The sequence below is a fragment of the Trachemys scripta genome, chromosome 2 (assembly GCF_013100865.1).
Source record: "Trachemys scripta elegans isolate TJP31775 chromosome 2, CAS_Tse_1.0, whole genome shotgun sequence".
NCBI lineage: Eukaryota > Metazoa > Chordata > Testudines > Emydidae > Trachemys > Trachemys scripta.
Genome location: NC_048299.1, coordinates 20,644,059 through 20,662,103, shown reverse-complemented (window position 1 = coordinate 20,662,103; position 18,045 = coordinate 20,644,059). Strand labels below are relative to the sequence as shown.

At 42.8% G+C, this 18,045-nt stretch overlaps 1 protein-coding gene across 2 annotated transcripts in view; it reads left to right on the top strand.

The window, feature by feature from the left end:
- NCAPG2 (non-SMC condensin II complex subunit G2) overlaps window positions 1–18,045 on the top strand; it is a 116,113-nt gene that overhangs the window by 68,427 nt on the left and 29,641 nt on the right. For both annotated transcript variants that reach the window (XM_034760013.1, XM_034760014.1), the window contains 7 exons: window positions 225–328; window positions 756–929; window positions 6,561–6,631; window positions 6,918–7,071; window positions 7,226–7,399; window positions 9,008–9,124; window positions 9,218–9,358. In XM_034760013.1, coding sequence (XP_034615904.1) covers window positions 225–328; window positions 756–929; window positions 6,561–6,631; window positions 6,918–7,071; window positions 7,226–7,399; window positions 9,008–9,124; window positions 9,218–9,358 — 935 coding nt within the window. The remainder of the gene's footprint in view (window positions 1–224; window positions 329–755; window positions 930–6,560; window positions 6,632–6,917; window positions 7,072–7,225; window positions 7,400–9,007; window positions 9,125–9,217; window positions 9,359–18,045) is intronic.

Here is an 18,045-nt window from a genome sequence, read left to right as displayed (position 1 = left end):
CTGCCCGGTACGGCTCTTCTTATGTTATGTTATGTACTTAAACTACAAGTGTTTCATATTTAAATATATTAAATTTACTTTTAATGGAATTGGTATTTTATATACTAGCTGTCTTCTTATCTCCCACTTCCCCAAATAATGCTTATAATTACCTGTAATATCTGTTGCTGATAAAGGGTACTTAAGTGGAATGGTTGTCTAAATTATCTACTTCTAAAATTTAGCTAAATTCATGCTCACTATTCGGCGCTGCTTGAATGCCTGCATCCAGAGAGCAATAAAAGAAAATCAAGATGATGATGAAGAAAGTGAAAAGGAGAATATAAGTGTAAGTGAACATGAAAGAGAGAGACCATAAGGGGAACAAATGGGGATCTCTAGGGATAGGAAGACAGGGAAAAGTTGCTATCAGGCCACTACTGTGATGTGAGAGAGTGGCAAGGTCGAGTAGCAGGAGTAAACTGGGAGGAATTCCAGGAATACTTAAAATGGGTGCTTGTCTCATGCTGATGGTTATTCTAAGTATACAGTAGTAGAAATGATTTTGCAATTGTATTTATTCAAATATGGATCTATCAAAATGACTGTATTTATGCACAGATTAAGTCTGAATTGTGGCATTCACCTCCCCCTACAATAAACATAGCTCCTTTGTTAAATGAAGAGTTCAGAAAAAGATTTTTGACACACAATTTTAACCTGCATTCATATTATACAGTGTTAGCTATTTTAATCCCCAAATGTTTGCATTTCAGATGCTAAATAATGTGTTGTCAATAAACGATGTGGCTTCCATGGCAAGTTTACTGGAGATTACTGTCATTCTCTGGAGAAGTATTCACAAAGCACTTGATCACAATGAAGAAGCCAAAGGTTACACAATCAGAAAGTTTGCCTCTGTACTACCAGAATATTTTAAAGTTTTTAAGGTAAACTTTAATATCATAGGTTAAAAATTGTGGCAAATTTAAAATACAGATGAATGACTTCCTAGAAACCTGTATTTTTTTTAATTATTTTCAATTCTAGTGCTTGCATGGCATATATGTGCATGTCCCTTGTCTGTCTTTCCACAGTCGTGTTTTCATATGGTGTCTGGATGATGCCATGAACTAAAAAGTGGCTGGAGTGAGGTCCTTGAAATTTCCTAAACAAGAGAGAGTGCTCTATAATTTCAGAGTCTGGCAGATGAGCCCTTATAATTTTAAGTATTGAAACAGAAACAAATATATAACTATTTGTTCTCCTTTGATTATCATCCTAGATCAGGGGTCGGCACCTTTCAGAAGTGGTGTGCCGAGTCTTCATTTATTCACTCTAATTTAAGATTTCGCGTGCCGGTAATACATTTTAACATTTTTAGAAGGTCTCTTTCTATAAGTCTATATTATATAACTAAACTATTGTATGTAAAGTAAACAAGATTTTCAAAATGTTTAAGAAGCGTCATTTAAAATTAAAATGCTGATATTACGCCACCAGCCTGCTCAGCTTGCTGCCAGCCTGGGGTTCTGTTCACCTAGGCCAGCAACGGGCTGATCAGGGCCTGCGGCCGGGACCCCAGACCTGGGGGGAGGGGGGTGTTTCAGGGGTCAGGGCAGAGGGCTGGGGGAGGGGGTTCAGGGCAGAGGGCTGAGATGTGTGTGTGTGTGTGTGTAGGGGGGGTTCAAGGGTCAGGTCAGAGGGTTTGGGGCTGTGGGGGGTGCAGGGCAGAAGCTTAGGTTTGTGTTGGGGTGCAGGGCAGAGGGTGAGCGGCTCAGGGCAGGGGGCTGGAAGGGATATGCCCTGTTCCACCCCCTTCTCCCAGGCTCCATCCCTACCTCTTCTCTGCCTCCTCTACGGAGCTGTGTGCATAGTGCCACTCTTCCCCCTCCCCCTCACTAGGGCCATCAGCTGATTGGCCAGGGATGGAGAGGAGGTGGGGCAGGAAAGCGCCACGCTGGGGGAAGAAGTGGGGGAGGGGGGAAGCTTGGCTGCTGCAGAACCAAGCTTCTGCCTCCTGCCCCCTCAAGGGAGAGCAGGGGCGGGGGGCTGAGTGGGGCTGGGGGCCGGGACTGCATCAGGGGAGCTGTGTGCCACTCAGAATCGGCTCGCGTGCCATAGGTTGCCGACCCCTGTCCTAGATCTCTATTGCTGGGAGTGCATGTGCTCTTGGTCTCTTGGCACCATGGTAAGAAGTAGTGAAAAGCAATGGCTCTTGAGGCTCCCCTGCAGAACAAAATATTCAGTGTTAAGTCATATGAGGAGTTTCCCCCCGCCATTCTGAATAATCACTACCCCAGTTCCTCTTTCACTACTTGAGCAGACAACTTAGAAACATCAGTGTCTTCTTCCCTTCCTTGCACTTGTTTTTGCTGTCTTAATTCTGCCTTGTGGTGAGCATTCTCTTGATGCACTTGCTCATTGTTAGGCTTTGACATGTTTGACTCAGTTAATTCCATTAATCTTCATAGTGTTGGTCCAGTTCATCTATTCACCTAGTCCTGCGGTATTCCTCATAATAGATGCCAAGCTCTATTTGTTACTAATAGTACATGTGCTGCCTGTGATGCCTTTGGAAGGATCATCCAACGAAGGTTTCTCTTATTTGTGTGGATTTTGCTCTGAGAGCTCTCAAGGACTGTGAAAGCCATCTGAAAGCTTCCTTAGTGGAAGAATCATCCTTTCTTCTTTGAGTAGTGTCCCTAAGGGCGCTCTTGGAACATTTTTGCCCTCTGTACCTCACATCAGAGATTTTAGAGCGCATTTGGCCTGCTCATGCGCTCTTCTCATCCTGTACCATGCACCAGTGCTATATAGCATTGCGCAGGTGAACTTCCCTCTCAGTTCCTTCTCAGACACCTTGGCCCAAGAAGGAGCCTCGGCAGCATCTGAATTGAGATTACTTCACTTGTATTTTTTTTCTCTCGTTCAAGATAGTGTTAGTTCATGGAGTTTCTGTTAGTTCGTGTACTCCCTTTTTTCTTTTTTGAGTTAAAAAAAAAAAAATTCTTATTAGAATAGTGAACTGTTCCCCATCCATAATTGTTTTTTCTTGTTTCTTCCATCTGGGGAAGTGGAACCTGGAAAGGGTATGCCCAGCTCCCCGGGTTTAAATGTTACCTTTCCTGCCAAGAGGCTATCCCGATCAGTGACAGACATAACCGGAGTCACATGTCCCTCAAAAGTATAATTTCTCCCTGAAATTAAGGTCAAGGCCAGAAAACTGAACTAAAATGGAGTCTACTTATGACGGAGAGTTTGCTCCAACCAGCTTCTGACCCCAGCCCCGGGATCCCCTCTGTCCTACGGTCCTTGATGAGGCTGTCTCCATCAACTTCCTTGGCACAACACTCCCCTGCAACTTCCAAGAAAAAATTCCTGGATTCCTCTCAAAAAGCTTCCAGAAAGCGGGTGCTTCAAGTCGCTTGGGTAGAGAATCTACCACAAAGAGATGATTCCCGATCAGGTCGACCAGCTTGGCACCCACTGATCTCTCACTCAGTACTCACAAGGCTGCAGGTTCCTCAGGTACCGTCATTGCCAGCAAGCCTAAAGACTCTAAGAATTCAGGCTCTTAAACCTTGGGTCGAATGCAGTAGCTATCTTTAGAACTCTCACATTGGTACCTTCTTTGCGTTTTTGTCAAATCTGCAGTGAAAGTGTTCTTTAAACGAACATGCACTGGGTCATCATCCGAGACTGCCATAAAATTAAATATATAGCAAAATGTGGGTAAAACAGAGCAGGAGACGTACAATTCTACCCCGAGGAATTCAGTCACAAATTTAATTAATGCGTTAATTTTTTTAATGAGTGTCATCAGCATGGAAGTATTTCCTTTGGAATGGTGGCTGAAGCATGAAGGAGCATATAAATGTTTAGCATATCTGGCACGTAAATACCTGTAGCAATGTGGGCTACAAAAGTGCCATTAGAATGCATGTTCTCACTTTCAGATGTCATTGTAAATAAGAAGCAGGCAGCATTATCTCACATAAATGTAAACAAACTTTATTTCTCTCAGCGATTGGCTGAACAAGAAATAGGACTGAATGGACTTGTAGGCTCTAAAGTTTTACATTGCTTTGTTTTTGAGTGCAGTTAAATAAATTTATTTGTAAAGAGATTGCACTACAGTACTTGCATGAGATGAATTGAAAAATACTATTTATTTGATCATTTTTACAGTGCAAATATTAGTAATAAATATATAAAGTGAGAACTGTACACTTTGTATTCTGTGTTGTAATTGAAATTGTAATTGAAATCCATATATTTGAAAAATATGCAATACATTTCAATTGGTATTGTTTAACAGTGCAATTAAAACTGCAATTAATCCTGATTAATTTTTTGTTAATCACGTGAGTTAACTGTGATTGACAGCCCTATTCCAAACTGAATGCCTTGATTGACTATCTTTCAACAGACTAGAGAGCATTTTCAGGTGATCATTGCTGAGGGCCAACTCCTTGCAAGGACAATCCTCTGTAGACACCGCTGACACAGCTACTCATTCTAACTCCATGGCAGTGGTCATGAGGAGGGCTTCCTGGCTTCAGGTATCCAGCTTTCCAAAGGAAGTCCAGTCTACAATTGAGAACCTTCCATTTGAGGGACCAAAGTTGTTCACTGAGAACTGATGAATCCTTCCACATGTGAAAAAATTCTAGAACCACCTTTATGCTCGCTGGGAATTTACACGCCTGCACAAAAAAGATTCAGTAAATCTCTGACAGCTCAGAGATCCCAGCCTACTCAGTCCACGCCCCACTTTCCCCCAAGGCATTATGAACCCCAGTGCAAGAGACAGCATTTGCAGAAAAGGAGACCAGCTGCCTCACAGCCCTCTACATCTAAACATCAGTTTTGAGGGGTCGTCCAAGGGCTCGATTTACTACCTCCATCCTTATCTGCTGCAACAATCCGCACATTTCTCTCACTTTGGCGACCACCTTGGTCCTTTTCATCAAGACTGGGAATACATAACTATGTACAAATGAGTTGGAGATAATTTCTACAGGATATTCTATCCATTTTACCTTCCTTATCACTTGCCCTCCTATCTCTCTTCAGGGACCCTTCTCATACACCTTTTATGACAGGAAACAGACTCTCTCCCAAACCTGGGTACTTTAGAATTAGTTCCCACACAACACAGAGGGAGGGGACTTCTCCAAGTACTTTGTGGTACCGAAAAACAACAGCGATTGGAGGACTATTCTAAAACTAAGATCACTCAACCGATTTGTAAATGTTCAGAAAAGTAATTCTCCCAGCAATAATTCCATCTCTGGACCAAGCGGACTGGTTCTCGGCCCTCGACCTACAGGATGTTTGCTTCCATATTGCAATCCACCCATCCCACAGAAGGTTTCTATGATTCACTCTGAATCAGGATCACTTTCAATACAAGGTACTCCCATTCATCCTGTCATCCGTGCCCAGAATGTTCTCAAAGGTCCTTTCTGTGGTAGCGGAACATCTTCGCAAACAAGGAATTCTGATTTTCCCATACTTGCATGATTGTCTGCTCAAAGCATGCCCCTTCAACAAGGGTTTGACCACACAAAAGGCCACGGACCTATTCCTCTGACTGGGACTACAATTAAACTTCAAAGTCCACATTAATTCTAATACAGCATCTGGAGTTCATAGGAGCTTACCTTGAGGCAGTAGCAGCCAAAGCATTCTTCCCCTCACACAGGTTCAACATGTCAGTCAGTTTAGTCTTGACAATCCAGGTCGAGTTCCGGAGTCGACAGTGAGCGCTTTCGGGGATCGATATATCGCGTCTTAATGAGATGCGATATATCGATCCCAGATAAATCGATTGCTACCCACCGATATTGCGATACCCTAAGTCACTTACTTTTTATATATATTTCAGTGACACCTAGGGACTCCAATGAGGGCACTGTTGTGCTAAGTGTTGCACAAACCTATCTAAACAAGGATATTGCAGGCTGCTACTTGATGTTTAATCCCTACATTTAGGCAACATTACCATTGGCTTTGAATCCAGGTCCCATGCCCAATTTTCAAAAATAATCCCGCAGTCTTTTAACTAGTTCTCAGACCCATTTCTTTGAGGGATGACTGATAGTTAATCTTCCAACATTAGGGATCTCTGGTAAAAATGGTTAGAGAACAAATGTTATCTAGTATGAATAAATTGCCACTATAAAGCTACATTCCTCACCCTGTGTATACCCATTTCTTTGGATTCCATTTCTAATACATTATTTAAATGGAAAGGAATTGGATGGAGTCATGGCCATGCATCTTCATATTAACTTAAAGTAAATGTTCGCTTTTACTAGCAGAATATGTATATGGCCACCAAGAACACATGCAGTCCCAAGTATATGAATTTGACAATCTACTCTCAGTACAGTTTTATGCATTTCTCTTCAATGCTGTTTCTGGTGGTTCTCTAGTGGATATGAAAATTCTGCTGTGACAGAATCCACTCCTCGAAAAAAGGTGCTTAGATTCTTGTTATCTATTAGTTAGATGGGTTCAGTCTTTTTTTTTTTTTTTTTATAATTTTGGGTTTTTTTGTTTTTAAATCCTAGGATGATCGTTGCATGATTCCATTAGTTATTCTGGCATCTTTCATGCCAGCTTCTGCTATTCCTACATTCAGGTACTATTTCTTTAATATCAAAATTGAGCGGGGGGTGCTTGTCTCTGTTGTTCAACTTTAATTTTATTTTTTTATTTGGTATACATTAAAATACCCTCAATGAATAACATCAATTCAGGCAAATTTATCCATTCAGGAAACTTGATAACTTAGTAAAATCTGTAGGGGCCAATGGGCCTATAAATTGTTTTGTTAATATTTCAGGTATCATATCAGTTCATTTTATGTCTGAGTCATTGCTGCGCTAATGAATAAAAACAGCTGCTATATCTGAAATTGTTTTCAGCTGTGGTGTGATCTCTAAATTGAGGAATCTTGAGAAGGGAGCTGATGAAAATAAATACTCCACCCTGATAGACTGCTTGTGTTGCTGGGGACAAGTGGGACACATTATGGAGTTAATCTGTGATTGGATGTCTGATGAGATGACACCAAGAAAGGTTTGCAAAGAAAACACTGAATTCTACTGCTATGTTGCATTATATAATCTGATTCTATTAGTCCTTTAATCTGGAGGATAAGTAATTACTATAAAGTTTATTGTAGTATCTTTTATATCTCATTGTTTAATGGGCTTCTCTCCTCCACACTTAGAGCAATACAGCATCTGAGCGGCGAGTACGTATCCAAGTAACATACCAGTCAAAACCAGAATTAGCACTTGATTATCTAGAATATTTATTGACTCATTCCATGAATCGGGATTGCCTGCTATCTGTCCCCAAAAAGAAATTGAACCAGCTTTTAAAAGTACTTGGAGCTGCAAAGGTAATACTTGTAGAATATTGAATGTAAAGTACTATTTAATGTGTCTCAGTACCACTACTGAAATTTAGATTTTACATTTTTCTTCAAAAATCTCAGTAAGATCCACCACTCTTCCCTCCTTTGGATCTTCTGCCATTATACGCATGATGATCTTATGAACTGATGAAATATTTTAATGAAAAGAGTGATTAAAAAAAACTATCCATAGTGTTTAATAGTCTCTTCCTATCTGAAAGTGTACTGTTTGAACTTGACCAAACTGTCTTCTGCATACTTTGATGCTTTAACAACTGTGACTAACAATCTCATTCCAGACGTTGTGTCAAAGCACAAGACAGTAGTACCCTTGAAGATGTATAGCTAAGGGTAGCAATAGAAGATAATACTACCAGAAACTCAAAATATAGTTATTTTAAGTAATTAGCCTTCCTTCCAACCTTACAAAAAGAGAGAAACACTAGCCATCAAAATGTAATGATTGTGTGGACTATTTGTGGGCTGGGTTAGCTGTACCAAATGTAACTATTGTAATTTAAAACTTGCATACCTCTGAACTTTGTGAATAACTAGCAGTTTAGATCATGAATAGAAATAAATTATAGGACTACAAGACTTAGTCCCAGACATTTTTGAAAATCTTGTTTTTTTGTAGGTGCCTCAAACTTGTCCAATTTGAGACATCTGAAAGGAGTCTGACTTCTAGAAGATAGGTGCAGAGCATTTTTTTTTTGAAAATCAAGCCCCTTTGAAGCGTAAAGTTGGGCACTCAAAAAATATATTTGAATTTGAATTTCAGTCTTTAAGCAAAAGCAAAATGCAGAGCAGAACTTCCTGAAAATATATTTTGTTTTTAAATATAAATGGGAAGAGACTGTCTAGGAAGGAGTATGGCAGAAAGGGATCTAGGGATTATAGTTGACCACAAGCTAAATATGAGTCAACAGTGTGATGCTGTTGCAAAAAAAGCAAACGTGATTCTGGGATCACATAACAGGTGTGCTGTGAGCAAAACACGAGAAGTCATTCTTCTGCTCTACTCTGCGCTGGTTAGGCCTCAACTGGAGTATTGTGTCCAGTTCTGGGCACCGCATTTCAAGAAAGATGTGGAGAAATTGGAGAGGGGCCAGAGAAGAGCAATGAGAATGATTAAAGGTCTTGAGAACATGACCTATGAAGGAAGGCTGAAAGAATTGGGTTTGTTTAGTTTGGAAAAGAGAAGATGGCAGTTTTCAGGTATCTAAAAGGGTGTTATAAGGAGGAGGGAGAAAACTTGTTCACCTTAGCCTCTAAGGATGGAACAAGAAGCAATGGGCTTAAACTGCAGCAAGGAAGGTCTAGGTTGGACATTAGGAAAAAGTTCCTAACTGTCAGGGTGGTTAAACACTGGAATAAACTGCCTAGGGAGGTTGTGGAATCTCCATCTCTGGAGATATTTAAGAGCTCCATCTCTGGAGATATTTAAGAGTAGGTTAGATAAATGTCTATCAGGGATGGTCTAAACAGTATTTGGTCCTGCCATGAGGGCAGGGGACTGGACTCGATGACCTCTCGAGGTCCCTTCCAGTCCTAGAATCTATGAATCTATAACTGTAAATTATAATATTGCAGGAGATTCTTGGCTCGATTATGAAAGCAACAGGTGCAGGATCTCATAGCTTCAATCAAGCAACTGTCATAAGAGCCTTCACCCTCTACTGCAGATTAAGCATTCATCTTCAGCACAAGGTATTGTTTTTTAAGGAGGTATTCGTGGGGGGGAGGCGGGGGGAAACAATTATCAAGCTCTGCTTTTATTATTGTTTGTTTTTTCTTGCACAGTTTTCTTCTGAAGGAAAAGTTTACCTTTCACATCTGAAGGAGACAGGTGCTTGGATAGAAAGTCATGTTATACCTTTAATGCATGAACAGGAGGAGAATGTTCTAGAGCAGCACATTGAAGTTTCTCAGCTAATCATCCAGGTTAGACGTTTCTTTATAATTACTTCAAATGGAATTGACAGTAGTATCCATTTTTTTACAATTGTTTTTAAATGCGTTATTGATATGATTTGTATGGTTTAGGTACAGTAATTGCATCCCACTAGTCAGTGCCATAGCAGTATTTCAAGTTTGGCACCTACGTCAATTTCCAAACAGTGTGTACATCAACCATACACTTGAGAAGGAGAAATCAAATGCATAACTACAAAATGGGAAATAACTGGGTAGGCAGTAATCCTGCTGCAAATGATTGGGGGGTGGGACGGGGTTATAGTGGAACACAAATTGAATGAGTCAACAATGTGATACAGTTGTGAAAAAGACTAATATTCTGAGGGTTTATTAACAGGAGTGTAATTTATTACCACAGGAGTAATTATCCCTCTTTACTCATCACTGGGGAGGCCTCAGCTGGAGTACTGTGTACAAGTCTGGGTGCCTCAGTTTAGGAAAGATATGGACAAATTGGAGAAAGTTCCTAACTGTCAGGGTGGTTAAACACTGGAATAAACTGCCTAGGGAGGTTGTGGAATCTCCATCTCTGGAGATATTTAAGAGTAGGTTAGATAAATGTCTATCAGGGATGGTCTAAACAGTACTTGATCCTGCCATGAGGGCAGGGGACTGGACTCGATGACCTCTCGAGGTCCCTTCCAGTCCTAGAATCTATGAATCTATAACTGTAAATTATAATATTGATCTGTGGCAAGGGAGATCTAGGTTAGATATTAGGAAAAGCTTTCTAACTATAAAAGGTAGTTAAGCTCTGCAACAGGTTTGCAAGGGAGGTTGAGGAATCCTTATCACTAGAGACTATAAGAACAAGTTAGATATGCACCTGTTGTGGATGGTCTAGGTATGCTTGGTCCTGCCTTAGCATGGATGGACTAGATGGCCTTTCGAGGTCCCTTCTAGACCTATATTTCTACGATTCTATAACCTTTATCTGGCTATGGAGTTGTGTGCCCTGTATAGCTGAGAGGGAGGATTGGGTTCATGGAAATTTTATGCTTTGTTGGATTTTCTGTGGCACTCGTCACCAAAATATCTGTGCACCTCACATTCATTTATCCTCATAATGACCTTGTGAGATAAGGAAGTATTGCAAAACCCAGATCTTATACATCTCAGTCCAGTGCTGTAGCTGCTTGAATGATGGGTACTTTATTATGTCATACCCTATTTTAATTATTTTATAGCTTTTATTTTTTTTTAAACTGCATTTCCTTGTTTAAATGTAGCAGCAACATACTGTCAAGCACAACAACTGTTCAGGAATACACATCTTAGGTATGTGGCCCCCATTACTACAGTACCTGAGTGCCTCACCATCTTTAATGTATTTATCCTCACAATACCCCCATGAGGAAGAGTGACAGACTTGCCCACTTTCCTAGAGGCAGTCTGTAGAAGAGAAGGGATTTGAACCTGGGTCTCCAAAGTCTGAGGCTAATGTGCTAACCACTGAACCATCTTTCCTCTCAATCTCTGTTTCACTATCTATTAAATGGGATACTTTTTGTAAAGGAATATATTCATTCATGTTTGTATGGAAAAAATTATATAAAAAAGCTAAGTGGTAAACAGTATGCTAGTGGGAGAATACTGTGAAAAGGATTTTTATCTCTATTTAATAAGAATGTTCCAGAGCACAAGAATTTGGTCAAGGATTTAAAATCTCATTCTTCAAGTGATAGCACATGTCCATTCTACTTCAATATGTGTGCACTGTTGGAGATTTTTCCTCAGCAGTACCCATCGAGGCAGCACATGCGCCCTCTGCCTCCTCATGCTGCGTGATGGTATAAAGGGCAGAGCTGCCCCTGACCTCCCTCAGTTCCTTCTTACTGCCCCTGACAGCTATTGGAGTGTTCTTCCTTGCTATTGCAAATTTTCCCTTATTCTTAGTGTTGTATATAGTTGGTACTCATTAATAGTTGTAGTTTGAGTAGTAGGATATTTTTTTTTACTCTGCAGTTCCTGCCTTTTGGGTACTGGTGCCAGGGCATCCCTTGGCTTCAAGTCCTGAGATGCTTGCATGAAGCCTATGCCAGTTAGTGGCCCACACTTCAGGTGACTGAGGTACCTAGGAGCAACTCAGAGACAGGTGCTAAATCTGCAGAGCCTTTAAGCCCAGAACTAAAAATAGACAGGGAGGTCAGACTAAAACACCTTCTGATAGAGGCAGCCTTTTGCCCTCCCTCAGAGCCTCCCGATTTGGAGTGTGTAGCAAGCACATCTGCTTCAGTTAGGAGAATTTGTCCTGTCTTGGCAGAGTCTCAACACTGATCTCCTTCTCTGGTACTGAAGAAGCAGGAGATTGAGGTCTCTGGCACCAAAATCCAGGAAGAATGCAGGAAAAGCAAATAGAGTGCACTCAGAGTGATTCATTGCCTCTTACCGCGGTATTGGTCCTGTTGAGACCGACCTTTGTGGCTGCACCATCTAGTTCAATGGTGCAGTCTTCGTTGGCTCAACAGCAGCAGGAGTCTATCCTAGGGCCAGAAACACCCGAGGCATGTGATCTGCGAGCTTCTCAGTACTGGCTTTGCTGGTGATTGAATAATCTTCATGCCCAGTACTGATAGTCACTTGTTAGGATTTGCCTGCTACTGAAGTTCAGCGCCTAGTACCATGGGCACCTCCACATACTGTAGTACCTCCTTGTTCAGTGCCATGGAGAGGCAAATGACAATGATTTCACCAATGATGTTTTCCCAGACTTCTGGCACTGAAAAGAACCACATCTCCTTGGTCAGATGATTCTGGTTCATTGTCGGTGTCAGAAGTGGGCTCTTGTGTCACAGCTTTGTCACATTAGCCATCACTCTTCTCTGAGGAGTTTCCACCCTGGTATCCAGTGGAAGCTCCACATTGACCAGCTGGTAGAGACCTTTGGTCATGAAGAAATTGTGGTCTGGGACCATATCAGTGGCCGTATTGGAACCTTTGCAGGTTTTCTCCTGCCTCCAGATCATCTTTGCATCCTCTCCTCTCTATGTTCTCCAGTAGGTGTCACGATCCTACTGCAAGAAGCCGTTCCCAGTACTGGGCTCAGTGCCAACAAGAGTAATCTGCTCAGATGAATCCCCCACCCCTTGCAAGAATTGGAGGAGATTGCATCTCAGGCAGCCTTGGCTTTCTGCTTTTCATTGCCAGATGATCTAGTGGTGTTGGGGGACTCCTCACCTCCACCGGATGATTATAGAGTCCACCAGGACCTTCTACAGAATGTGGCTTCTTCCATAGATATTCATGTGTAAGTGTCTCAAGAGGTCTCACAGATAAGTTATTACTTTGGGATCTGTGGGACCCTCTTAAGTGGTGCTTCCAACAAATCAGTCTAAAATGGAGCCTACTGAAGTTCTGTGGCAAACTTCTTCCCTACTGCCTATACTGAAAAGAATTGAGTGGAGATATTATGTTCCTTTTCAGGGATTTTAATGTTTTTACACCCCCCCTGCTCTCAGGGTCTTTGGTGGGCTCAGTTAACAATGAGGGAGAGTGCAGGGTCAGCAAGCATCTACCTCAAAAGCAAAGGATGTGAAGAAGCTTGTTGATCTTTTTCGGAAGGAACTTTATTCAGCAGCTGGACTACAGCTCCGGATCGCTAATCAGCAAGCTTTGCTGGGATGTTATGCTTTTTTCCCTCTAGGACAACGTTTTCAACTTTGTGAACAAGTTGCCAGAGGAGGCAAGACAAATTTTCTGGCTTTGGTGGACGAGCGGAAAATGGTGTCCAGGACCTTGCTTCGGGCAACATTAGTTCTTCTTTGAGTAGTGTCCCTGTGGATGCTTCACTTTTAGGTGGCAGTGCGTCCCGGCGCCGTCTATTGGAGATTTATGGTAGCAGTGTCTGCGTGGGTTGCACATACGTAGTAGGCATCTCGCGGTGCCATTGGTGCTGTGTGTAGCATGCACATGACCTGAGCCCTCCAGTTTCTTCTCAACTGTTCTTGGCTGAAGACGGAGCAAAGGGGCAGTGTTAGCACTTCTCCCTAAAACTGTTGAGAGAGCTTTTAGATACATATTTAGATAAGTTGTTAGAGAGATACTTAGAGTTAGTGTTGGCGGGGGGTGGGGGGGAAGTCTTGTTAATTCATTAGACAACTCCCCCTTAAGGGAACAGTTACTAGTTAAAATGCCTGGTTCTCCGATGCGGCTTCTGCCGCTATGCCGTGCCCAATTCAGACGGACACTCTTTATGCTTACGCTGCCTGGGTGAGGAGCATATTCCCCAGAAATGCCCCCACTGCAGCAACCTGAGAGCCAGAGCCTGACGGGACAGGGATTTCTGGCTTAAAATGATCTTGATGGAGAAGTCCCTCCAGCCTGAGGCAGACAAGCAAACAGCCGCTCCAGGCAAACCTCAAGATGGGAAAGGAGACCTACCCTCTGAAAAACCAAAAAAGAGGGCTCAAACATCTCCTCAGAGAGGTCCGCAAAAACAGAGGCAGTCCTGCAAGGTCGCTACCCCGATGCCATCTTTCTCTTGGCACCTCTTACTCCAGGCATCTCTGGCACCGAGGTCAGAGTGAAAGAAATGGAGTCAAGGCACTGACAAAAACGTGCCTCCTCTATGGCACCCAGCTCACCGGTATGGGACTTGGCACAGTGTGTCTCAGGCACTATGCCTCCACTCCCAGCACTGACAATTCAGTCGACACCAGTAGACACCACAAAATTGGCACTGATGGCACTGGCCAAACAACAACACCGGTTGGCATCGGCTCCATCAACGAAAGGGAAAGCACCCCCGGCACCGACTACTCAGAAATCGACACCAACAGTCTCTGCTGCATCAGAGAGACTTAAAAATCTCATCAGCACCACGTTCACCAGTACTCAGAGCTGAGGGCTCCCCCACAAACTCCAGAGGAGATCACAGCCCACAAGACATGGCACAGTTCTCCAGTGATGAGGAGGAGGATTTGCAGGGACAATACCCCCTATAACCATGTCACTCCTTACCTAAGGCCCACCGACCAACGGGGAGCCACATGGTCCAAGATACCAGATATGAACCAACCATGGTGCAGACCCCCATGGATGTACCCTCCTGTGGCTTTCTCACTGAAATGGGTGCATTGGGAACCTTGGAGCTCATATAGGGGTCAGCATTCTAGACCGTCCACAGTGCATAGATGTGAACTGCGCTCTAACCCAGCATCTCCCACACCACAACCCTGGGAGACACAGGAAGGGGGAGAGGACACAGAGACGGGCACAGACCATGACACATCTCCTGTACACAATTCGTCTTCCTTCCCAGATGAGGTGATTATGCCCCCACCGCCAACCTCGGCGGATGACTTTAAACAGTTTCAAGAGCTATTCAAGAGAGTTGTGCAAAGCTAAGACATCCCGCTCAAGGTGGTAAAGACAAACCAGCACAAGCTGGTACAAATATTGCAACCCGCATCTACCTCCAAGATTGCCCTTTCCATCAACGAGGCCATCTTGGATCCTATGGAGACAGTCTGGCAGACACTTGCTTCTATTCCACCCACTGCAAAAGAGTGGCTAGAAAATATTATGTACTATCCAAGGCTTTCTATTTGCGCTCTGGCCTCCCAACTCCCTAGTTGTTGAGGCAGTAAATCACCATAAGAAACAGCCATAATTCAAGGTTTCGCCCCATGACAAAGAACACAAAAGACTTGACTTGTTCGGATGCAAAGTATATTCCTCTGGCACCCTTTGGTTTCGAGTGGCCAATTATTCAGCACTACTGGCCAAATACGACTGACAACTATGGGAAATTTGCCCAGGTCACATCTGAGCTCCCAGAGGAAAAAGAGACACAATTCCAGGCCATTGTCACTGTGGGCCAAGTCATATCCAAAACAGCCCTTCAGGTGGCATTGGACACAGAAGACAGGGCAGCCGGAATGACAGCCACATGCTTGCTGAGGACAGCTTGCTAGTTTCCATTTGCCAACTTCTCCTACCATGATGTTTTCCCACAGGCTATCCTACTACCCAATTGCTTGGACCTGCATCACTTCAGACGAGTGGGTCTTAAGCATGGTGGAATTGGGATATACCCTATACCTTTCAATTTATTGCAACCCACTTCCTTTCCCATCCCTTTTCAGGGACTTCTCTCACAAGAAAGTTCTCCTTTGGGAGGTACAATCTCTTCTTCTGTTGGGAGCCAAAGAGGAAATTCCTTAATTATACAGAGGGAAGGGTTTAATCTTGGTATTTCCAAATCCTAAGAGCAAAAGGAGGTCTCAGACCCACGCTACACCAGCGACAGCTCAACAAATAACTAAAGAAAATAAAGTTTCACGTGGCATTCTTGCTTCCTTTATCCTCCCTGGTGACTGGTATGCTGCCCTCGACTTAAAGGATGCTTATTTCCTTGTGTCGAGACACCAAAGCCACAGGAAATTCCTCAGATTCATGGTCAACCAATCTCACTACCAGTTTGAAGTCCTACCATTTGGCCGGTCTGTAGCCCCACATGTTGTGTTCACAAAGTGCATGGTGGCAGCATTTCTGAGAAAGTCAGGAGTTTGTGTTTTCAAAGCTGGATGATTGGTTAGTGAGAGGCTGATCCAGGAGCCAGGTGGTGTCCAGTGTGGCCATGATCCAATCCACCTATGGCTCTCTAAGATTGCTTTTTCCTCATTCATAAGCAATCTTATCACCTGTATGAAGATTAGAGTTTATAGGAGTTGTCTTGATTGTACAGAAGCTGAGACATTCCTCCCATAGTCCAGGTTCCAGATGATGCTAAATATTTCTTTGGACCTGAAGGCCTATCCTACCACAACAATACGGAATTGCCTCAATCTTCTGGGGCATATGGCCTCATGTACTTTCATGGTTTAGCATGCTAGGCTGCATCTGAGGAAGCTGCAGGGATGGCTGAGCTCTGTGTACTCCCCAGTCTGTTATCCTCTGGACATGCTGGTTTAGATTCCTGTATGTGTCCTTAGTCACTTTGGAATGGTAGACAGACCCATCCACTGTGTTTGTGGGAGTACCATTTGCTCCTTGCAAGTTACTTTAACTCTGGTTACAGACACTTCCACCCTGGGTTGGGAATCAAGGGCTATAGGGTGGCCAGGACTTAGCTCTACATATAAATGTAAGATAACACTGGTCTACAATTTTTGAGAAGTTGTCTGCTTCAGAGATAAAATGTGCTATTTATTATGTATTTTGATGTGCTGAATTCAAATATGACAACTAAAATAACTGATTGGCTACTGTTTCTAAGATATTTAAGTTTTTACATTTTATGTCTATGTGTATTGTGTAGATAGTAGAGTTTTAATCATAAATTGTAAACCTAGGTCTTTTCATGTGTTTATGGTTGCTTTACATGATAATATTTCACCTGTCCTGTTTATGTAACACTTTAAAAATCACCAAAAGGGTTACATAAATAAATTTTATTATGAAACAAAAGGCAAAAAACTATTATGTACATAGTTTAGTCCTATTCAGTGTCTACTCGGCGCTTCCTGGCTTGTCTCTTGTATTCATTAAATGGAGCATCTCTTGTCACTGTCCAGCAATAGTCTGCAAGCATTGATGGGTTCCATTTGCCCTGATAGCGTTTCTCCATTGTTGCAATGTCCTGGTGAAATCGCTCGCCGTGCTCGTCGCTCACTGCTCCGCAGTTCGGTGGAAAAAAATCTAGATGAGAGTGCAAAAAATGTATCTTTAGTGACATGTTGCAACCAAGGCTTTTGTATGCCTTGAGGAGGTTTTCTACCAACAACCTGTAGTTGTCTGCCTTGTTGTTTCCGAGAAAATTTATTGCCACTAACTGGAAGGCTTTCCATGCTGTCTTTTTCCTTGCCACGCAGTGCATGGTCAAATGCATCATCTCAAAGAAGTTCACGAATTTGAGGACCAACAAAGACACCTTCCTTTATCCTAGCTTCACTTAACTTTGGAAATTTTCGATGGAGATACTTGAAAGCTGCTTGTGTTTTGTCAGTGGCCTTGACAAAGTTCTTCGTCAGACCCAGCTTGATGCGTAAGGGTGGTGGATGCTGAACGCTTTTCCTTCCAGGCTCCAATGACTGTCGGATTGGCCAGTCTTTCTTGATGTAGTGGGAATCTCTTGCACGACTATCCCATTCGCAGAGAAAACAGCAGTACTTTGTGTATCCAGTCTGCAGACCAAGCAAGAGAGCAACAACCTTCAAATCGCCACAAAGCTGCCATTGATGTTGGTCATAGTTTATGCACCTCAAAAGTTGTTTCATGTTGTCACAGGTTTCCTTCATATGGACTGCATGACCAACTGGAACTGATGGCAAAACATTGCCATTATGCAGTAAAACAGCTTTAAGACTCGTCTTCGATGAATCAATGAACAGTCTCCACTCACCTGGATCGTGAACGATGTTGAGGGCTGCCATCACACCATCGACGTTGTTGCAGGCTACAAGATCACCTTCCATGAAGAAGAATGGGACAAGATCCCTTTGACGGTCACCCCGGAACATGGAAACCCTAACATCACCTGCCAGGAGATTCCACTGCTGTAGTCTGGAGCCCAACAGCTCTGCCTTACTCTTGGGTAGTTCCAAATCCCTGACAGGGTCATTCAGTTCATCTTGTGTTATGAGGTGTGGTTCAGAGGAGGAGGATGGGAGAAAATGTGGGTCCTGTGACATTGATGGTTCAGGACCAGAAGT